Source organism: Vicugna pacos, chromosome 9 (assembly GCF_048564905.1).
Source record: "Vicugna pacos chromosome 9, VicPac4, whole genome shotgun sequence".
NCBI lineage: Eukaryota > Metazoa > Chordata > Mammalia > Artiodactyla > Camelidae > Vicugna > Vicugna pacos.
Genome location: NC_132995.1, coordinates 77,292,384 through 77,316,036, shown reverse-complemented (window position 1 = coordinate 77,316,036; position 23,653 = coordinate 77,292,384). Strand labels below are relative to the sequence as shown.

General features: G+C 35.9%; 1 protein-coding gene and 1 long non-coding RNA gene across 5 annotated transcripts in view; one reads left to right on the top strand and one right to left on the bottom strand.

Moving 5' to 3' along the window:
• Positions 1-23,653, top strand: part of ZNF326 (zinc finger protein 326) — a 36,157-nt gene that overhangs the window by 6,907 nt on the left and 5,597 nt on the right. Inside the window, exons 3-11 of one of the 4 annotated variants that reach the window (XM_072968271.1) lie at positions 3,859-3,894; positions 3,990-4,101; positions 6,142-6,547; positions 8,931-9,129; positions 11,991-12,102; positions 15,593-15,740; positions 16,864-16,963; positions 20,031-20,161; positions 21,619-21,714. In XM_072968271.1, coding sequence (XP_072824372.1) covers positions 3,859-3,894; positions 3,990-4,101; positions 6,142-6,547; positions 8,931-9,129; positions 11,991-12,102; positions 15,593-15,740; positions 16,864-16,963; positions 20,031-20,161; positions 21,619-21,714 — 1,340 coding nt within the window. Of the gene's footprint in view, positions 1-3,858; positions 3,949-3,989; positions 4,102-6,141; positions 6,548-8,930; positions 9,130-11,990; positions 12,103-15,592; positions 15,741-16,863; positions 16,964-20,030; positions 20,162-21,618; positions 21,715-23,653 lie in introns of all 4 variants that reach the window. The other 3 variants (XM_072968272.1, XM_072968273.1, XM_072968274.1) reach the window with 3 other exon arrangements.
• LOC140698315 (uncharacterized) lies at positions 16,940-22,692 on the bottom strand. The gene is made up of 3 exons (XR_012076059.1): positions 22,519-22,692; positions 20,384-20,570; positions 16,940-17,475 (listed from the first exon to the last, which is right to left on the bottom strand). It is a non-coding gene; the product is annotated as an uncharacterized lncRNA (long non-coding RNA).

The window sequence follows — 23,653 nt, the reverse complement described above, 5'->3', positions numbered from 1 at the left end:
ATATATTAAAAAAAATGTGATGGGGTTGATGAAGAGGTAATGGGCAGGATTTCTCAGCTTTGGCTCTGTTGATGTTGTGGACTAGATAACCTCTTTGTTGCGGGAAATGTCCCGTGCATTGTAGAATGTTAGCAGCATCCTTGGCTTCTGCACTAGATGCAGATAGCACCCACCGCACGTTTTGGTGACAACCAACAATGTTTTTGGACATTGCCAATGTCCTCTGGGAGGCAAAATTGCTCCTGGTTAAGAACCACTGGTATAGGGCCTTACAGATTTTAAGGCTTTGGCTTTTACTTAGAGTAAAATGGGAAGCCATTGGAAGGTACTGAGCATTGAACATAGTTTAATTTACATTTTAACAGAGTTCTTCTAGATTTTTTTTCAAGAATAAACAGAAAGGGAGCAAAAGTGGAAGCAGGAAAATCAGGAGGCTGCTGCAGTAGCGTAGGTGAGAGGTGTGGTGGCCTGCACCGCGATGCTGGTAGTGTAGAGGTATAAGAAGTGGTCCATTCAAGGCTCAGCGTCACACACCTAGTTGTTGTTGGTCACAGGTCGGTGGTTTTTTCCTGCCACCCCACGGCTCTTGTTTTGTGATTTAATAGGTGCGTTTTACCATTTGCTGAGCTCATCGTTTCTATGATAGAGCAGGCAGAGCAGTAGAATAGGTTTGGCTTAAATATCAGGTCAATTTAATTTTTGAGTGAATTACCTTCTTATTTAATTTTTTTAATTGAGGAGTGGTTGATGGAATATTATATGCTTCAGGCATACAGTATAGTGATTCACAACATTAAATGTTATATTTCATATGGTTATAAAATACTGGCTATATTCCCTGTGTTGTAAATATATCCTTTTACTCATTTATACTAATAATAAAGACATGTTATATTTTTATAGTTTTATTTTTTAAGTGATTTTTAAATTCATTTGGTAAGCTGGAGAATATTGTTTATATATAAACAGTCCTCTTATATGTCTATGTCCCTGTAATCACACTGATTATTTACAATACATATAAAAACTTTTCCTCTTTTCCTTTTTAATAGACTGAATAGTAACAGTGCTGTGGAAAATGTACCAAAGTTATTGCTATGTAAAGGTAGCTCTGTTAATTTTTGTGTACTCCACAGTGCCTGAAAGTAGGTGAGTGTTCAGTAAATGTTAGGAATTTATGACTCCATAGTGAAATAGAAACATACAGAATCAAAAAACTGAATGATTTACTATCTAAAGGCAGCCTCTGCTTACTCAAAATAGAAATTAGCAGAAATAACAAAATAGTTTTTTTGCTTTGTTTTCCTAAAACTGCTTTTTAACATGAGGCTGTAAAAGAAGACTTTTTATTTTGAAAACTTTATTTTAATTTCATAATTGTCTCTGTATAAGAGAAATGAGCATAAATTGTATACTTACCAACTCTAAAGACAAATAATTGACTACTTTATTAGTCTAGAATTATGTTGTTTAAGATGGTGGCCACTGAGCACTTACAGTGTGGATAGTCCGAATTGAGGTGTGCTGTAAATGTACATCACACACATGATTTCAACTAGTACAAGCAAAAAACAATGTAAAGTATCTCATTAATGCTTTACTGATGAACTTTTTGTACTCTGTTTTTTTAAAATCCATTGGGATGCCTTGCACTTTGAATGGATCTTTTTATGATGCATGATCCTGTAATATCAGGCATTAGTTATTTGAAAAATAGTGGTTTACTAAGTTATTCGGATTTTCCAAATATTGACAGATTTTTTTATACAATATATAAGGTCATGCTCATTAATTTTATCAGAAATTTTATCAGAAATCAGTATCAATTTTATCAGGAAAGCCTTTAAATATTGGGAAGCTGTCAAGCTTAAGTTTTATAAAATTCTAATTTTTACTTGAGAGCTTGAATTTTATCATTGGCAACAAACATTGTCACTTGTTTTCCTTGAAGCCACAGTTTCACTTCATTAATTTTTGAGAAAGTGCCTGCCAGATGCTCAAGTCTGAAAGCCATAGTTTTTGAATGTCTGTCTTTCCTTTTAGTAAAAATAGTATTCCTTGTAAAAAGTGGCTAATTCAGTTCACAAACCACACACTAGCACGATGGCTTTTCCTGGAGAGAACTATGGCATTTATGGAACTTTATGCCCTGATATGCAGCAGAATTGCTGTATGTGCATTTCCGTTTCACTACACAGGACAGCAGAGAGAAAGTATACTCAAAGGTCGTGATGTACTGCACTTAATCTTACTGCTTCACTAAGGACATTATTAAAGTGAAGATGGCGTTTTTGTTACATTAGTTTTTACTGCAGGTGTGCAGTACAGCTACTTGCATGATCTGGTGTCCCTGCCTTGATTTGTGCTGCAGCACCAGCACTTTTACCCACCAGTGCTTTTGCATCTTCAGTGCAGAAAAAACTTCAACACTGTGAAAAAGGCAGATAATGTCTTAAGTATTATTTATGAAAATAGTTTGACCTTGTGGACCCCTTGAAACGGTCTTGGCCAACAAGCTATTCCTTGAGAACTACTGCCCTAGAGTGTGTTAAAAAATAATGATTAGACCCTGACCGCAAGACTCGTGAACATTTAAAATGAGGCCACAGATAACAGAATGTAAGGCAGAGTATCATAAACAGCACAGAGGAACGACGGACTTTTGTACATATTCAAAGGAGAGAGATAATAATCAGCTGAGACAGCATCAATAAAAATGTCCTTGAAAGGATTAGAGTATGAAATGGACGTTAAAGGATGAGAAGATGTCAGTAAGCAGGTACTTGGTGGTAGAGGGGAGTGCTTTCATGTAGAAGCAACAGCATGAGCTAGATGGGTGATACTTATGAGACTTTGGGAAATCATTTCATCTCTTTAGACCTTTTTAGTTCTGTTATCTGTAAAATGGGAAGATCAAATGTGATCATTTAGGTCACTTCCACGTTTAAAGTTGTAAGATTTTGTTGTTAGAAGTACTTACATGATTGTAATTAAAATCTAGTGTTTTTAAAAAATAAAAATTAATGTTTTTGCTCTTTGTATACTATTATATATTAGTGCATAAAAGTTGGAGAGTGTGATAAGGATTTAAAAGGACTTTATAGGAAACATTCTAAATTGTTTTTAAAATTTTTTGTTCTTATAATCATAGTAATTTCATGTTGTTATCTCTTTTGTTATATTTTCCATGTCAGAGGTTGAGATTTAGGTGAGATTTAGGCTTAATGTCTTGATTTTATTATAATTTTTTTTTAGTGTTTTTATTGTTAGAATTCACATTCATTCCTTTTATTCTAAATATTTGAGGATTTAAATATTTATAGGTACATTACCACAGATTGGCTCCACTCTGATTTTACTTTTTAAAAATATCTATTTCAGTTACTGTATGAACTAAATGAAATTAGGCTAATTTAAAATCTAGCTGCTTCTGAGTTTTTAGACATTTTGAGAGGAGTTAGGTGCAGAAAACTATAAAAAATTTTTTTCCTTTTGACATTATTAAATGCTGGCTTTTTTGAGAATAGGAATTTTAAATTGTGTACCATGTGATACCTAACCCAGGACCTTACGGTAATACCCTAGTCAAATAAATACCAGTTAAACTGAAGATAATTTTAATATAGAACTTTTTCATTGATAATGTTTTTCCTTGAAAAATTAGGTTTCATTAGCAAATCTGATTTTTCATTGGATTATCATCTCTGTGTTTTTCCTACAATGTCTCGTATGAGTTTAGCGTAAATGTTAATGACAAATTTTCAACTCAGATGATTGATATGAATATCTTGTGTTTTATGCAGAGATTCCTGAAGAAAATGGTATTTCACTGATGTTTTGTTATTGACTCTCTTTTAGGAATGGATCGTGATTATGGCCCTGGATCTTATGGAGGTCTGACATTCAAGGATATTTATCTAAAAATTCTGCTTTTGAGTGCCAGTAAAGGTGAGCATCTTTTAATTTTTTTCTTTTTAAACTCTTTATAGGGATGGATCGTGACTATGGCCATGGATCCTATGGGGGTCAAAGATCCATGGACTCCTACCTAAACCAGTCATATGGCATGGACAATCACAGTGGTGGTGGTGGGGGTAGCAGGTAAATTGCATAATCACTTGGCCAAATAATTAGATGACTAAGATTCTGAATATTTTGAGTATTCCTTAGGCATGTTATTATAATACTTTTGGAATTGAATAATTGCCTTATTTGTTTAAAGGTGTTAATTGTTATAAAAATTGTCTTGGTGTCACTGGCAGACATCAGTTTAGGAAAACCATTATCATTTCAATATAATGGAGTAGGATTTTTTGTCTTTAGCTGTGAACTTTCTTTTTTTTTTTCACTTCTTGTACTTTTACTGCTTATCAATCAGAATGTCCGAAACAAATGATATAAAAATGTTACTGGAAATATTATTTGTGAAGCTTTTTCCTAATGATTTTCAAAAAAATCTTTCCTAATGTGGGGTACTCTCTAAAGCAGCAAAGCAGGTTTTGACTAGAATGGATTTAACTGAGCCAATCTAGCTACATTCAGTTTCTAAGAAACATTTAAGACAGGTGATTCTTTTAATTTTAATTTTAAAGTAAGTTACAAGAGCATATCATAATAATAAAAATGTTCTTTAAATCCCACCTAGGCTGTTTATCGGCAGGTACTACTTACACCACAGACTTGTGCTCTAGGCTCGGATCATATTAAAGCCCTGAGTCTGTACCTTTGTTTATTTTAACGCACTAGAGTTTGGGTGGTGCTTTATTTCACTGTCGATGCTGTTAAGGCTTCAACCTAGCTGAGCTACTGCAGGCTCTGGGGTGAGCACATTGCAGGCCGAGGGGGTCTACTTTTTGAGGCACAAAGATTCCTACTAAATACAAGTAAAGCTAGTTAGGACACATTTGAAACTATTGTCCTTCTTTGTAAAGTGAAGGATCTGGATTCTTTAAAGATGGACTGAATGATGTTTTCTTTCTTTCTGCTTTTATGGTTTATAGTAGAGAAAAATCAAGAAAATAAACAGATTACAATTTTGCTTATGTGATAGATGTTTTGAAAAATGTAGTTGGAAAGAAGAATAATTTTTATATGGTTACTAGGATTCAGAAGTAGTGATCTGTAGACGATTGAAGTAATGAACACATTTAATGTTTTACCGTATCAATTATTGCTCTATTACATTGTCAATGTAACGTGCTTAAACTGTGTAGTTGTTACCATTTATCTCACGTGTGATCATGGGCCTTTATAAACCTATGTTGTAAGGTAACACGCAACTTCTGTACTCAATGCTTTGTGAGAAGTATGATGATTTGCTTCTTTTGTTGACTATTACAACCTTGAGGAGACTGTGCGCTCCCTTTTTTAGAGTAGTTTTAGTTTCCTCCTAGGGAATAATTTTTCAAGTAATTGAAGACATTATAAAATGTATTCTTTCTAATCTGCTTTGAAAATTCATATGCAGAGGGTATATGTTGGTGGTCTTTTATTTTCTATTTTATGTGCTTATCCTTTCAGAATCGTTAGATTTATGAGTCTACAAGTGAAAACTGAGGATTGGTTATTGACCTTAGCCACAGATTTTTATAACCAGAGATAATTCTCCAAATTTTGACTGCTATAGACACAATGAAGCAGTTTTGTGATAGAGATTACTGGGAGTGCAAAAGGATCTCTTTTATGTCACAAATAACCTACATCTGTGTAGTCTTCAATTTGTGTCCCTATTGAAAGCCAAAATAATGTAAATATTTTGTATTTTCCAATATTAGGGATGCATTCAAAGAAAGTTTGAGTAGTTTGTGAACTTTAGCAAATGACTTTTTCAAGACTAGGGCTGGGCTTAAATAATGACAGACAAATCTTTTCTTTTAAATAAAATAGAAAAGCTGCCAAAAGCCGATTTTGAAGCTAAGGTTTAACTCAATTCATATTTAAACGCTGACTCAGATAGCTTTCTATCTGGGCTCATGTTGAACTGCCCAGCCCTAATCAAGTATGAACCAAAGTAGAACTGTGCAAACCAGTACGGTATAAATGAATTTTAGTTGATAAATGTCATCTAATAATTTGTCTTTTGAATTGTCTAACATTAGTAAGCTTACTTTTGTTTTTTCCCTCACTGTGCAACTCTTCCAGGTTTGGACCTTATGAGTCTTACGACTCCAGGTCTTCTCTGGGTGGGCGAGATCTGTACAGATCTGGCTATGGTTTTAATGAGCCCGAACAAAGCCGCTTCGGAGGTAGTTATGGTGGTCGCTTTGAGAGCTCCTACCGGAATAGCCTTGACTCTTTCGGAGGTAGAAACCAGGGCGGGTCTAGCTGGGAAGCACCTTACTCCCGTTCAAAATTGAGGCCTGGGTTTATGGAGGACAGAGGAAGAGAGAGTTACTCTTCCTGCAGCGGTTTTTCTTCACCCCACATGAAGCCTGCACCTGTAGGCTCTCGGGGGAGAGGAACGCCTGCTTATCCTGAGAGTACGTTTGGAAGCAGAAACTATGATGCTTTTGGAGGACCATCAACAGGCAGAGGCCGAGGCCGAGGAGTAAGTACAACAGAATCTTTCCAGATTCTTTTCACTAGTCACTCTTTTAAACCCTTTCAAGACCATGGTTTTCAACAGAGTAAACACTGTTCATCCCAGTGTATTTTGAAGCAAGAGCTGAGTTGTAAGCATAATTTTTAGGTTGCCTGTAAACGTTTTTCAAGCACCTCAGAAAATACGTGGCAGCGTGAGATGATTGTTCATGAAGTTTTGCCAAATCTCCCTTTATTAAAAAGGTGAGGATATTAGATTTGGTCTAAAAGGGGTTAAAAGGAGTTGCACTTTTCCTTGTCAACACTAGCAGTTTTGCTGGTGGGACAGTTCTTGGATTATTATAAAGGTAATAAACCCTTTTGGAGTTTCTGAGTAGGTTAAAGGTGCAATGTATGATAAAATGTGTATACTTTGCTGCCAAACTCCAGCATGTAGAATTTCTTCAAAGCTTCATATTTCACATTAAACACAAGAGACTAAAAGTTGGTGATAGATGAGGGGAGCTCAGCCATGCTTACCTGGTGAAGAAGTTGAGATGCATAGTAGGTTGTAGAGGATTCACGGTCAGTACACTTCCGTTAACTCACCCTCCTGCAGCAGGTCCTGTCACTGGATGGTCTGTTTTACCTGTGTCACTAGTTTTTCTATGAGAAATAATTTCCTCCCTGAACAAATGTCTATGGCTTCTTTCTAGGAAGTAATATTTTGTAAATTGCTGCTTAAATAAGTACATACACTAGTCTTCAAGTATTTAATTTCAGGATTTATAGTATAAAGATTATGCTTTACATTCTTAGGTAGCTTGACTTACATGAAATTTTACCCAGTAAGTGTATGTAGATGGTGGAGTTATTATGTAGGTTGATCTTATAAAGAATATTGTATTTTTTTCCATAATGTAAGAAATGGTTTTTTTTGTTTGTTTTTTTAAGTCAGTTGCTCTTACTCTCTTTGCAGAGGAAAGTACTTATGATATAAATGTAGTAGGGCACACATTTTTGACTGTCCATTATTAGCCTTTGGTACATCAGTGTAGTGTATCATACTTGTGTAGAAATTTTGCATTTATAACAGTTATTCTTTACATATGTAAAATGCATTGCACCTTTAATGGATAATTAATGGAGACTTTTCTGATGTGACTGTGTGAATGACCTGAGAACACAATTTGCTCAAGTCTACCAGGTGAGACAGGCATTCCTTAGCCTAACACACAAATGTGAGCAACGGGCACATTGCTGCTCCACCATACTTTGTGATTGTAGATTAACTGAAAATGGTTCAGATAATAGGCTTTGGGTTTTGAAATTGAAAATCTATTCCAGTTTGAAAATTTGGAAAACACTTGCTATTTATTTTCTGTGCTATATATTACTGTAGGCAAGTGATTTTTTTCTTAGTGAGACTTAAAGTATCCACTTTGTTTTCACAATGGAAGAACAGTACTCCTGTGCTTTGTCTTCACCTTCTAGTCTGAATGGGCTTTTCTTTCTGTCCTCCTGTTAACGAAGTAGATGAACCAGCAGGGCTTTCTTTTTTAATCTTCACTTGTACAATTCCCATTGGATCCTTCTCTTCAGATTACTCCTCAATCTTTATCTTCTAAAAGTAAGGTTAGCAGAATAAATTTCTGTGGACATGTGGCCTCCTGGTGTAGTGGATTTTGTTAATGACAAGAGAAGAGGAAGGGACACAAAGAGTCGTTTGGTAGTATGACTCTTCATTTGTAAACTTTTGTTTCTTGGGCTTCTGGGTCAGAGTATGTTTCTCTAGGTAAGAATGTGAATGGAACGTCAGATGCAATTCTTTATCTGAAGTGTGTCTTGGAAGTTGATGCATGGTTATGCTTTAACTCTCCTATTTCATACTGTGTTCCATCTCGCCTTCTCATCCCTTTTTCAGCAGGGAGAAATCCTAAATGATTTCTAGATCTTTTTTGTAACTTCAAACTTCAAATATGGTCATCTTTGTGTTTTAGTTTTAGGTCAGGTTTTAGTAAAATAAAGATTTCTTTTAAGGTCTTTTCATGGGAAAACATCGATTAGGAACTCTGAAGAGGAGTTGTCAGAGAGTTGTACAAGTGGTAACATTCTGACAGGCACATACGTTGTTTATGATCTCAAGTAATTTTGAATTGTAAGAATCAAAAATAGGTAGGAAATACAATATTTGTTCTACTGGAAATAAAAATGCTAATTCACTGGATTTGAGTTCATGTAATAATTTACAAAGTTTTTCAGTATACTTATTCAGAGTGAACATGTGAAATTTAGTTACATTCTGAGGAATTTTCAGGAAATTTTTATGTAGATGACATGTAAATTTTTTATGAATTCATACTCTATCTTTGGATATTATGCTTATATTTCTTGATTTCACAAATTTGCAGCATATGAGTGATTTTGGAAGCATTCATAGACCTGGAATTGTTGTTGACTATCAAAACAAACCCACCAATGTGACAGTTGCTGCTGCAAGAGGAATAAAGAGAAAAATGATGCAACCATTTAATAAGCCTAGTGGGACCTTTGTCAAGAAACCCAAGCTGGCAAAGCCCGTGGAGAAGACGAGCCTCAGCAAGTCGCCCAGTAAGTAAGGACATGTAATTGCTGTGGCTCACGCTACTGTTTGTTTTTTTGACTTGATGCTTTCAGATAATTTTTTCATGTTTATGTGGACAAACTGCATAATAATTATAGTTGTTCAAAGCCTGATGTTTTTGGTACTGATCGTGTGTTTATTTTGTTTCTTTAATTTCATCTCTTTTTAAACTGCTTCGGGATTAATGTGTGTATCCAACTTGACAGAAGTGGGATTGTAGTAATTGTTACTAATAGTAAGCTAGCACTTAACTGAACGCTTACTGTGCACTGGGCACTGTTTAAAAGGCATGGTGGGCATTACTTATGTAATTCTCACATCAGCCTGCTCAGGTAGAGGTGTGCATACCAGACCCTCTGTAGCTGGAAGAATAGGCACAAAGCAGATAAGTAAACTTGCTGCCCAGGTCAAACAACCAGTAAATGCAAAGTCAGGGTCTGCTCCAGGGCAGGTCTTGCTGTAGAAACCCTTCACTTAAACCTCCATGTGATTGTGACAGGAAATTACTTTGTATTATTTTTTTCCTTTTTAAAAACAACTTTTTAAAATAATTACATTACAGACATTTTACTGTATCTGAAAAATTAATTGAAATTACAAATGTTGGGTTCTTTCCTCAAAATTATAAGCTATAATACAAAACTCAGGAGCGGCTTAAATACTATCCTTAAATCTACTTTTCTGCCATGCTTTGCATTTGACATCTATATTGTTTTTAAAAATAACAGTATTCTGGAATTCTGGACGCCTGATACTAAGTTAATAAAGTGCGCTTTAGTAGGGATAACTGTGCTAATTGATAGACTGTTATTTACCAATATTACTAGAGTAGGCAATTCAATTGATCCTCTTGGGGTGCATTTCAAAGATATATTTTGCAGGTGTAGTTAAATAAACATTGCAGAGTTTGATACAGAAACTGATCCGCTAAAGCGGATATCTGTGACCCAACTTTTTGTTTTTCCTTTTTAATAAAACTTGAGGATAGAATGAAGCCAAAGTTCTGTGGTCAAATCACACTTTCACTGTCAGGTGTGAGGTGGGCATTCTGAAAGATACCTGCTTCTTACTCAGGAGTTAGAAGTCTTGCTACACTGTGGTACGTGTAGACTGTATGATTTGTTGAAAAGCAGTAGGAAAGGAACCATATTCAGTCATTTGGCTAGAGGTTCAACATATATCATAGCTTTAGCACATGGAAGGGAAATGAAATTGTTTCTAGTTTAAGGTCATATACAGGTAGCTTCTCCATTGAGTGAGGGTTTGAGGGAAACTGAATGAGGATATTGAAAATGGTTAGTGAAGTAAGAATGTTTTAACATTTAAGTTCCTATAAAATGAGGAAATTCTAGATACTGAATTTTAAGGTATTGATTTTATATTGTTTTGAAACATCCCGCTGTATACATAGCAGGAACTTAGTATGTATTTACTGTTGAGTTTATGAATCCCCAGGTATTCATGATTTTGTATTAGATATTTTTTCCAAAGTTAATCCCAAAGGATAAATAATGCATTAAAGGAAAGTTTTGAGGGCAGATGAGTTCTTTTAAGTCTAAAATTAAATGTACCATAAGAAAGAACCTTTTTCTTTCTTTTAATACAGTGAGGTACCACTTCACACCATGTGAAGCTGATGGCCTTAATAAAAAAAAATGAAAAAGAAAAGAAGTATTGACAAGGATGTGGAGAAATTAGAAGCTTTGCACGTTACTGGTGGGAGTGTAAAATGGCACAGCTGCTGTGGGGAACAACTTGGTGGTTCCTCAGTGATTAAACAGACTGACTGTGTGACCCAGCAGTCCCACTCCTAGATACATACTTCAAAGAACTGGAAAGAAGTACTCAAACAAAAGCTTGTCCACTTACGTTTATAGTAGCATTATTCACAATAGCCAAATGGTGGAAACAGTCCAGATGTTCATCAGCAGATGAATGGATGGAAACAATGTGGTTTATTCGCATAGTGGAATATTACTCAGCCATAAGAAGGAAGGAGATACTGATCCATGGTCCAACACATGGATGAACCTTGAAAACATCATGTTAAATAAAAGAAGCCACACAAGAAAGGCCACATACTGTATGCTTCTGTTTATATGAAATATCCAGAATAGGGAAATCTGTAGAGACAGAGTGTGGATTGGTAACTTTACCAGGTGCTTTGGGATAGAGTAAGTGGGTAGTGACTGCTTAATAGATATGGGGTTTCCCTTTGGAATGATTAAAAAGTTCTGGAACTAAATAGTGATGATGCACATCGTGATGTACGTAATGCCACTAAATTGTACACTTTGAAATGGTTAAAATAGTACATTTTACACTGTGTATTTTATTACTTTATTATATTCACATTAAGACATGTTTTAAGAATAAGAGGAAGAACCAGCTTTTATTTTAGAGTTTATACATTTTAAGAAATTTTGGGAGAGCTACTGTAATAAATGAGTTTTTGCATCCAAGGCTCTCTGTTTGTTGTTTTTCTACTTTTCATGCATGGGCAGGTTACTTCAGTGTTTCCCTAGTGTGATATTCAGAATGATTTTAGGTGATTTGGATATTACTGCTAAAAATGAAGATAAGAAAAAATGAGCAGATTTAGAGAAAAGTATGTAGCAAATAATAGCATATGATGAGAAGTAAATTTGGTAAAATTCATGATGATCTTATTCAGATGAATGAAGTTTCAGAAATACTGAGTAATCTCAAACTCTGATTTTCCTGGTGAGTTCAGTTTAGATAACAACTGCCCAGTAAATCTGGTATGTCTGTAATTTGTGAACTGGGGACTGGAAAAGGAGAATGAAAGAATGATTTTTGGTTTTAACCTTTTTGTCTGATCCCCTAGCAAAAACTGACCCGAAAAATGAAGAAGAAGAAAAACGACGAATTGAAGCTCGGCGGGAGAAACAAAGGCGCAGGAGAGAGAAGAACAGTGAGAAGTACGGGGATGGATACAGGTTTGTGCTTAGTACAGTCAGAAGGTTGGACTCATTAAGAAACCACTTCCTAGAAAAGGCAGATGTATCAATTAGAATGTGGAAAATTCCTGAGAGTCAAATTAGAAGGTTTGATTAAAGATACATAGAAATGATTTTGAGTTTTGGTATTTTCAGTTATCTGTCGGTATCCACAGTGGATTGGATCGAGGACCACCACCCTTCCTACCTTAACCCCCATCCCACCCCCAACCCCACGAATACCGAAATCTGAAGATTCTCAAGTCCCTTATGTAAAATGACATAGTATTTGCATCTAACCTACGCACGTCTTTCCATACAGTATAAACCGTGTCTGCATTTCCTGTGATACCTAATATGGTGCAGATGCGACGTGAATAGTTGCTTGTGTGTGGCAAATTCAGCGTTTGCCTTTTGGAACTGGGTAGAGTTTGTTTACCTGGTGTTTCATCTGAGGCTGGTGAATCCCGTGGGTGCAGAACTTGTGGATGCAGTAACTGCTTAGGAGAGTTAAGGAAAAAGAGATCCCATTCACGGTGGTAACCCTAAAATAACAAATACCTAGACATACAGTATTCTGAAAAATAAACACATGTCATAGCATGAAGAAGACTGCAGTCTTCCTGAGATTGACTACATGGAGACATAATGATAGTCTTATAGGGTTAGTTATCAGCTTCTAGGCTCAAAAGCTATAGAATAAATTACAAAGGAAATGATGACTAGATTTGTTTAAATAAAATTTTAAACTTGAAAGCAAACAGACTTGGAAAATATAAATGTGAGAAATGATTAATCAAGTTACATAAATATTACTCAACCAGACTTTTCTAAAAAGGAAGACAAGAAGATGCTCAATGTAGAATTTAGTGAAGGAAGAGCAGCCAGTTAATAATTTTAGGGACAATGTTGAAGCTCACTGTAAGTTAAATAAACTGAAAATTTTAATAATAGTACGGCATTTTGTTCATGAGGAAAAAGAAATAGAGACTTACCAACTGGGATATAATCAAAGAACGCCATTACAATTTGCTGGTGACTGTATGATGTTAACACTACTGGGAAGCAATAGCAGTTTTGAAAAATGTCTAGAATTTTTTAATATTCATTAATTTCTCCAAGAAAGTAATCTAAAAATATAGAGGAGTTTAATTGAAAAAGATGCCCATTACAATTATTTATAATAGCTCCAAACATGAGACAAATACCAGTGACAGAGAGAGATTAAGTATATGTAAGATTTGACACATCCCTTTGTGTGGCCTCTTAGACCACTGTTAAAAATAAAGTTTACAACGCCTGTCATAACTTGGAGAAAACGCAGGCAAAATAGAAAGGTATATGTACAGGATGAAATTATGTACAGGAAAAAAAGATAATTAGGCAATTTTTAAAAAGGGGAATAATTGATATAGTTTTCTTTTTTTTTTTTCTGTGAAATTTGCCCAGGTACTGCTTATGCTAGGAAAATTAAGAATATAAATTAAAAAAATTAATTTAGTGTATTTCCTATTCAGAATAGTTTTGCTCTTTAAAAGTTAACTTGTTTGTATAGTGTGAAGGGAATGAAATATTTCATGTAAGTGAATTTTCTGGATGTCTAAAACTTTATCTTATATCTTAGTTCAAATACAACATTTTAAGAGAAGAACCTGCAAATTATTCCATGGAGATATTTTAGTAGTGTATGAGTTTCTTTTCATATTAAACAGGATACTCTTTGTTTCGGGATATATTGGATTTATTTATGTAAAATGTAGTAAAAGGAAATTTAGTTGCTTCTGAATCCTCAGATTTTTTTGTTTAGTCTGTCTTTGACAGCAGTTTGCTTAGTGTTACTTCTGTAATCCTTGCGTCCAGCTTTAATAACCTTTTCCTCTGCGTTTTCTGTTCCTCCTTGTTTGCTGGGTCCCGAGAAACAACAGATTTAAGCTTATTAAGAATTAGCTTATAGGGAGGAGGGTATAGCTCAGTGATAAGGGTGCACGCTTAGCATGCACGAGGTCCTGGGTTCAATCCCAGTGCCTCCATTAAAAATAAACAAGTAAATAAACCTAATTACCTCCCCCTCAAAAAAAAAAAAAGAATTAGCCTATAAAAAGAAGTTCTAGTTTTAAGAGGAAACGGTCCTTGATCCTTGTGATCATCTCTGTTATGAGGCAGAGAGAGTAATCCCTTCCTTTGACAGGGTTAACGGGCTTAGTTACTTCCGTGAGGAAGTAAACTGAAATGAACACTTTGTATCAAATGCATAGGAGTCCAAAGATGATTCTTCTGTTGAATGACCCTGTGAATACTTTCCCCATTAGAATTATAGATTTGGACATGATATATCCATATTAATATGATAAATGATGTGGTTTGGAGAAAATGAAAGAACTGAACTTATTCGTTTAGCTGGTTTTCTCTCTAACTCTAAACATAAACCTCTAGACATAACCAAAAGAATGTCAGTTCAGTTAAATTGTCATTTTAGTATAAGACTCCTTTAAAATAATCTAAAATTAATTTACTAGAGCGGTTCTACTTGGAGTTAGGAGGACAAGAGATTGGCGGTGAATAAGTATTCTTGTGATCGTTCTTTCTGGACATTTGAATACTTCCAATAGAACAAAGAGACTGGAAGAGTGAGGGAGCCTGGGGGAAAGGGATGGGTGTATGAGAGGAGCAGGCAGACAGCAGTACCTGGTGAAGGGTGCCAAAGGGGGAGGGGAAAGTAGTTTCACAGGAGATGACTTCCAGGTAGGAGTACGAGCAAGAGTCCAGACCCTGTGCTCTCACCCGGGGACATAAATGTAATAGTGTTGTAAGGAATTAACTGGAAAATGGAGATGAAAGACAGAGAAGCCAGTTAGGAAACTATTGTCGTAAGGGAAGGGAAGTAACACGAATATATAAGGTAGGAACAATTAAATGGGAAGAAAAGGGGAGATTCATTCTGGAGTGGCTCCTGAGCTTCCAAATGAGTGCATTTGTCCAGTCCAGGCCTGTTAGTCATCCTAAGTACTACACAGGGGCGGGACTTTTGATCACCCAAGAGTTCCAACAGAGTGAATTATAATTATAGTCGTCTGGTGTTCCACTTGGTTTTGTTGATAATACTTAAGTGGTTTGGAAGCTTGAGGGTGGAATAGAGTACAAAGTAAGTAGTGGAGCTTTGGAACTTGGTATTTCTGGACGTTTGCTTTGACTTTCTAGCTGATCTAGGCTTGAAGGGGATAGTTTAGGAATAGATTGAGGAGACCCACTGATTCCATCTTTTATATCCAGAAGCTCCAGCGTGGGCCAGAAATGCCAGTGACAGTGTTGTCCAGACAGTCACTTAAAGAAATACTGTTTTTCTTCTGACTTAAGCTAAATTTAAATCAACCACCAAATGGAAGAAAGGAAATAATTTAGGCTGGTAAAATTAATTTCATTAGTATAGTCTTACGAACTCCTTCTAAGTAAATAAGGTAATATTTAAAGGAAAACTTTTTATTCTTTACAGGATGGCATTTACATGTTCATTTTGTAAATTTCGAACATTTGAGGAAAAAGATATTGAACTGCATCTGGAAAGTTCTTCACACCAGGAAACACTAGATCATATTCAGAAACAAACCAAATTTGATAAAGTAGTTATGGAGTTTTTGCATGTAAGTATCTCTTTTTGAAGTGAGAAGCACTTTATCTGGTATTTGAATTTCTAATTTTTTCATAGTTTCCCATCTTTCTCTCATTTTGTGTTCTAAAAATTTAATTTACTATTCACTTAAAGAAAGAGTTGTTTTAAAATTAGCTTAGAAGTAGTTGTGAATTCCTCTTTTATAGATTTTAGATTTGTTATTTGAGAGAATATTTTATATTTTTCACAGTAGTTTCTGGCAGAGCTGTCAGGAAAAGAATTCCTCTAACAACTGTTTATTGATGTAGAATCAGCTGTGATGTATTAACAGTCTTCTAGGTACCTGGTGTTGTGCTGGGTACTTTTCTTCATATTTCGTTTGAGCCTTATAACAACTCCTTTTTATCTTAAAAGATCATGCTCTCAGCAGTTCATTGGCTCTTTCAGTAAATGGAAGTCCAGATTCAGAGCCAGAGATTCTGGTGTATGTTTAGTGTCCTTTGTATTATCAGGACGTGGGCATCAGTCCAGCAGTGTTTCCTTAAGTACCTTCCAGAGGCGCTCTGCAGGCACTGGAGACATGGGCCCTCCGTGAACTAACTGGAAATGGAGTGCCCTCATACATAGGTCGCACTGTTAGGCGGAAGGGCCAAGAGCCATCATGTAGGCAGAAGGGGCTTAAAGAAGGGGAGGATAGCTGGAGCCAGGGCTGGAGCTGGACTGCTAACTGTGTATATAGAATTAATTCGGGCAAAAGAGACGGGATTGTTAGAAGGTTAGAAGTACAGTGAGCACTCACTCCTCTGCAACCTTGTGGAACTGTGTCCCTTAGTTAAGATTTCTTTCTGTAATTGTGCTCACTGACTGGTTCCTAACTGTCGTTTAGAACTCAAGTATGGACCTGCCCTGAGAGGGTTTCTTGGCTGTTCTAGCTGGCTTAGATCTCTCTATATATGCTTAAAATATGTTTTGAAAAGTAAATACTTTTTGTAGTTTCCTGCTACTTTGTAATAGTCTTTTCAGCTAAATTGTAAGCTCCTTGAGAACATTTATTCTTTTGTAACAGATGTCATTATCTTCCATAGGCCAGGCATGGTGCCAGGCATGCACTGCATGCCCACTGAAAACTGTTTGCATTCTGTTTTGTTTTCTAGGAATGTATGGTTAATAAGTTTAAAAAAACATCTATTCGTAAGCAACAGACAAATAATCAAACAGAAGTAGTCAAAATAATTGAAAAAGATGTCATGGAAGGTATGTATTTAAACAAATTATTTTAGAAATTTACATGTATATTTCATATACCATAACCTGCTTCAGTGTAAATGATGCCCATTAGAGTGACACAGTACAGAGTCGTATGTGGGAGGTCTGAGTGGGTCATCAGAAATGAGTTCGTCTGGTTCCTATTCTCATGCTTGCAGATTCACCTACCCTCATTGCTTTCACTTCATTTCCTTCATACGGGAAAAATCAGCTTTGCCTCTAGACGGAAGATACAGTTGTCTCTCAGTATCTGAGAAAGACTGGTTCTGGGGCTCACTGTGGGTACCAAAATCTGCAGATGCGCAGGTCCCATAGCTGGCTCTCCAGCATCCACGGATGCAGAGGGCCGGCTGTACTCCTGTGTGTCCTGTGTCTCTTATTCCTTCTCGTCTTTTTAAGGACTTTTGGTCAAATGGTGAACTCTGCTGTTTTTCAGTCTTTTCTTCTCTTTTTTTTTTCTTTCCTTCTCTTTTGATTCTGTCTCTGAAGCTTATGCTTACCTTAAAAACAAATAAACAAGCACAAGTGTTTTAAAAACTCCAAAAGAAAAGAAAAACATAGGCACTGCTTCCTCTAAAACCTGCCTTTCTCTTTAAACAAACACACTTCTTTAAGCACAGTCGACACTGGTCTCATTTCTTCATTCCCATTTATTATTTCGCCCACAGTAGACAGCTTCCTGCTACCACTAGTGTGCTGACACCGCTCTGACAGGAGTTACCAACACCAGCTTCCGTGTGCTCTTTGCAGTCGTCGTCTTCCCAGCACTTTCCACTGATACCTCTGTTTGTGGATCTGTCTTCCTCCTTGGGTTCTGTGACATCCCACTGCCCTGTCTCTGCCCTCATGCTCTCTCTTCACTCCCTTGTCGTTTTCACTCCCTGTGCTCTTCTTTCTCTACCAGGCTTTTAGAAGTTGTTACTTTTCAGTATTCTGTCATTCATACCATCATCATCTTTCTTTGCATTCCTTCCTGATGAATCAGTTTACTTACACAGCTTAGTTCATATCTGTATATTGATTACTTACACATCTGTATCTTCAGCATAGATCTCTCTTCTGAACTCCAGGCTCACATCCAACTGCCTGCTGACATCTCTCTTTAGCAGTCTCACAAAATGAACATGTCCAAAAAGTCTATCCTCCCCGTAAGTGTCCCCCACCCCATAAAGAAAGCAAAACAAAAACTTAACAGAGATCTCCTTCATTCGTCTTGGAACATGGCCCTATCATCCAAGCCGGAAGTGTGCAGTTAATATTAAGTGCTTACCCTTTCTTTACTGTGTCTGTAGCACTACGTTTTACTTATGTACTGAGTCTGTTTCTTTATCTCCTCTTTAGATAAAAATTGAATTTGTTCAAATCTGTATCTGTTCTCTTTTTAATTACAGTATTTTTCTAACAAGTTTCCTTACTTTTAGTCTTTCTTATCTCTAATTCTACTACATGATTTTATTACTTGGAGAATTTTCAATGGCTTCCCCATCCTCCGCCGAATAAAGTTTCTAGGCGTGGCACATGAAGCTTTCCAGTATCTAGGCCCTGCTCTTTTTCTTTTTGTCCCTTCTTTAGAGTCTGTGTCCCAGCCATATTGAATTACTTTCAATTTCCAGAAAGTGCCATTTTCTCTCATACTTTCACTTGCACAGACAGTTGTCTCTCTCTATCTGAGGGAGACTGGTTCTAGGACCCCTCTGCAGGTACTAGAATCTCTGGATGCTCAAGTCCTTTATAAAAAATGAATGTATTTTTTTAGATTCCACATATGAGCGATCTCATATGGTATTTTTCTTTCTCTTTCTGGCTTACTTCACTTAGAATGACATTCTCTAGGAGCATCCATGTTGCTGCAAATGGCATTAAAAAACAAAAACAAAAACAAACAAACAAAAACAAAGCATAAATACAGGACAGAAATAGACTCATGGACAGAGAATACAGACTTGTGGTTACCAGGGGGGTAGAGGGTGGGAAGGGATAGACTGGGATTTAAAAAAAAAAAAATGAATGTAGTATTTGTATATAACCTACTCATACCCTCTCACATACTTTAAATCATCTCTAGATTACTTATGATACCTAATACAGCGTAAACATAATGTAAATAATTGCCAGCACAATTTTTTGCTTTTTGGAACTTTATGAAATTTTTTTTTTTATTACTATTTTCCATCTGTGGTTGAATCCACAGATGTGGAACCAATGGATACAGCTGGCCACAGTTCTAGTACCTTACAATGTTGCTTCAAGAATGAAATACCAGAGGTCATGGAGATCTTTTCATATAATGGAAGCTACATGTTATCTGCTGTTTTCTTAATCAAATGTCACGATAAATTGAATTACCCAAAGGAAGAGCCAAGTCAGTTTTTTTAACATTAAAAAATACATGATTCTTCAAAAGTGATATAACTCCAATACATATAATTTATCAATTCAACGTATTTATCAGGGTCCTGTTATGTGGCAGGCACTGTTCCTGAGAGCCAGAGTTACAGGGATAGCCAGAGCGCCAAAGCTGTTACTTCATTCTGTTGAGATGTGCAGAAATCAACAAATAAAATAGGTATTAAAACCATACAAAGTAACCTTCACCTCTGATAAACCTCAATCAGCATTTTTAAGATCCAACATACATTTTTGTCCCTAATGAATCCAATTTTGACATTGTTTCCCCTATTCCTACCTGCTCACTTTCATAAGTGTGGGAATTCTTATTTTACTACAGAGTCAGTTTTTTTTAATACTACTTTCATTTTCTTTATTAATATTCTTTGGAGCGGGACTTACAGGCCTCAGAGCATCATTGTGTAACACGACTTGGAAATATAATGTAATTATACTTTATAATTTGAATCTGTTATCCATATAGGTTTTAATCTATATATGTAGATTTATGAGATAGGGCAGAAAAACTCAACCTACATATTCTGATCTGTTTTTTGGAAGAAGGAGTATAGATAATCATGGGACTGAAACAGTGAAAATTTGATTTGTCACAAGTAAGGATGTATGAATTGCACTTTTCTTATTGATAGCTGCGTTTCTTTTGTAGGTGTTACTGCAGATGATCACATGATGAAAGTGGAGACGGTCCACTGTAGCGCATGCAGTGTGTATATCCCTGCTTTGCACAGCTCCGTTCAGCAGCACTTAAAATCTCCCGATCACATCAAAGGGAAGCAGGTAAGTTTTAATCTGTCTTAATGACGTCGTTGAAGTATTCATTAATCCCTTACTGCCCTTCAAAGGCTGCTTTCACACCTGTCTACTTAGGGTTTCCTTTTTTTGGGGCCTGGGAGGTGTAATTAGGCTTGTTTATTTACTTTTAAGAAGGTGCTGGGGATTGAACCCAGGCTAGGCATGCACTCTGCCACTGAGCTGTACCCTCCCCACCCCAAAACCTACCTACTTGTGTACAATCCGATTAATCTCATGCGTGAATAGCTGTAACAATACTTAGAGAGGCAGTGTAGTGCAGTGGTTAAGCGTCGTACTGTGGGCTCTGGAGCAGGACTTCCTGCGTCTGGATCCTGGTGCAGTACATCCGTGTGTTAAACAAGTAATGAACTTTGCTTTGCCTGAGTTTCCTTATCTGTAAAATGAGGATGGATAATCACTCTACTCTTAAGTAATTGATTAAGGATTAGGTTGATTAAAATGTAAAAGGCATTTAAGTGGTGTCTGGCACATGGTATACATTCAGGACATCAGAGCTGTTGTTGAGCTGTTCTTTTTATTAACATTTTTTAAAGTTGGTACAAAATAGTTTTATGAGTGTGTATGTGTTTTAGAACAAAAAAGAAAGGAAAGATTTGATTCTAACATATATTTTGATGATTGCAAAAATAAATTAAAAAACTAGGATTGCCAGTTACTATCTGTTGTTTACTATGTATTTTTTACTCAAAAATTTTAGGAAAATTTACTATTTTCTCATTAATTAGCACATTTATGCTTCTGTGTTGGTTTTATTTAATCAAATTTATTTCAAATAAAAAATGTTTATTTTGTGAGAAGTTTGTTTTCTGAGAAGTAAATTTAAAAATTCAAGTCAAAAGACTTTAGTTTTAAATAGAGCATTCCTGAATCTTAAATTCATAATTTGTATTGACATGAACCTCTTGTAACTCAGAATGTTTTAGCTACTTGGAGCACATATGATCTTTTTTTAAGTCTTTGTTCTTTCTCTTTTCTTTTTGATATTCCCTTGACACCTTTTTGGCAACTAGACATTCCGTATTATTTTCCTCCTTTGTTTAATACAGTCTTGTACTAACCACAGTCTAGAGGAAGACTAATTACTCTAGCAGTGTGGAAAGTTACTCTTTCCTTTTTGATAGCATGAAAATTAACAGTTGGAGTAGCTGGGGCGGGGGAGGTGGCCGTGGAGCGGGAAGGAGAGAAGGCAGCTGCGCACCTGGACTTGGGGCGTCTAGTGGCTGGGTGTCTGGTGCGGCTGGTCAGCCCAGAGCTGACTCAGGTTGTGGCCAGTGCCCCCCGTGTTGCTTTAAAGCTTAATTTGCTTTAAAGAAAGTAAATAATTTAATTCTAGGGATTTGGTCGTGCAGTGTCATTTTAATTATGGAAATATTTTTCATGGCATGGTTTTCAAGTATTTTAACGTGTCCTGTTGTTCATAGGCTTATAAGGAACAAATAAAAAGAGAAAGTGTCTTGACTGCTACAAGCATTTTAAATAATCCAATAGTGAAGGCACGATACGAACGTTTTGTTAAGGTAAGATTTTAGGGCAAAGACTTTAGGTTACATTGTAGTATTGTAATAATTAAATGGTGACGTGGCCACTCTTTATGATATTTAATGTAGTACAAAATTAGGAAAATTTTACTTAATATCTTGCATGTAGAAGGTCTTTTTTCTTAATTTTTGGGATTTGTCGGGGGAGGGAGCAATAAGCCATTCCTTTCTCATCCCCTTCCTCACGCTGGGCCATCTGAGAGATACATAAGAGTCTGATAGAAGATCCAGCTGTCAGCTTTATTCTTTTTTCTTTTTTTTTAATTCCACCTATTTCTTTTATATTTATTTGTTTTATTGACAGTCAGTTACAATGCATAAATTTCTGGTGTACAGCACAGTGTCCCAGTCATGCATATGTATATACACATATATTTGTTTTCATATTATTTTTCATTAAAGGTTATTACAAGATATTTAATATAGTTCCTTGTGCTACACAGAAGAAGTTTGTTTGTCTATTTCTACATATAGTAGTTAACATTTGCAAATCTGAAACTCCCAAATTTATCCCTCCCCATCTCCTTTCCCCCCTGGTAACCGTAAGATTATTTACTATGTCTGCAAGTCTATTTCTGTTTTGTCGATGAGTTCACTAGTGTCCTCTTTTTTTCTTTCTCTTTTTTAGATTCCACATATGAGTTATATCCTATGGTGTTTTTCTTTCTCTTTTTGACTGTCAGCTTTATTCTTGATTTTTTTAAAAAAAGGTGACTTGGAGAATGTATCTTAGATGTGTGGTTACTGTGGGCCTCCTAGTATTTCACTCCTAGGTAGACTTACCTCCCCCTGACTTCTGTTACTGGTTCAGCTGGATGGCAGCAGGCTTCTTGTCTACCACATGACATAGAACACAGACTAGAATGTACCCTTTCTGTTGCTAGGAGGACCCAAAAGAGGGGACAGAAAGGATTGAGTTGTGCATGCCCAGTTTCTTTTTCCAAGCATACCAATTGGATAAGTCATTCCTCTTCCTTGGATAAAAGTTGGAGAAGCAGCAGGGAGATGAGAAATGTTGCTCATAGAATCAGGAGGAAGAAGGTTTGCTTCTCATGTCAGGAACCTCGGAGGTGAACGGTTAGGTATACCTGGCCCACTGCTTCCCAGGAGTTTTGCTTTTTATTATTGCATAAAACCCTTCCTTACATATTATAAACACCATACAAATAAGAATTACTATTATTCAGGAAATTAATAGAAATAAATTGTAGAGGTTAGTTTTTGAGTCTTTATAAAATAATACCTCATTTAAAATCATCCCTACACTGAAGAGAGCTGCTATATTGAAGATTTGCAAAAGTGTGACTTACATAAGTAACTAAATCTTTATTTTATAAATTAGAGAAGTTCTGTTTATTTTGCCTGTTGTGATTAACAGTTACTCTTATTTAATGATTATTAAATGATTATACATGTATATTTAATATTTATATTTAATGATCATTAAATTATTCCTTAACTAGATGACTTGAAAGCTGACTAGATCTCAGTTCTTTCAGTTTGTTCCTATGGGGCCTATATTCTGATTTGTCCTATTTGTCACTTTACTACAGTCTTCTTCTTCCTCTTCCTCTTCTTTTCTTGCTGAGGTCAAACCATTTTATTGAGGAGATTCAGGGGAGGGTCAGAGGGCTGGGAGGACAATTAGATCTGATGTCTTTGTCCGGCCAGGATCTCTCTAGCTTCACACTTGCTGAAAGCCACTTTACTACATTCTGGACACCACTTTTAAAAAGTGAAGACAGCCCTAATTAAAATTTGATTTTGTGGAAGATACGGCATCAAAAAGATTAAAGCATCATAGCTAAATTAGGAAAAGTTAGATTTTTATCCTTGCTATATCACAAACTTTTGAGAAGTTAATGGTTTCTATTGATGTATAAAAGTAATTTTTTATGAAAGAAGAATACAAATTAGA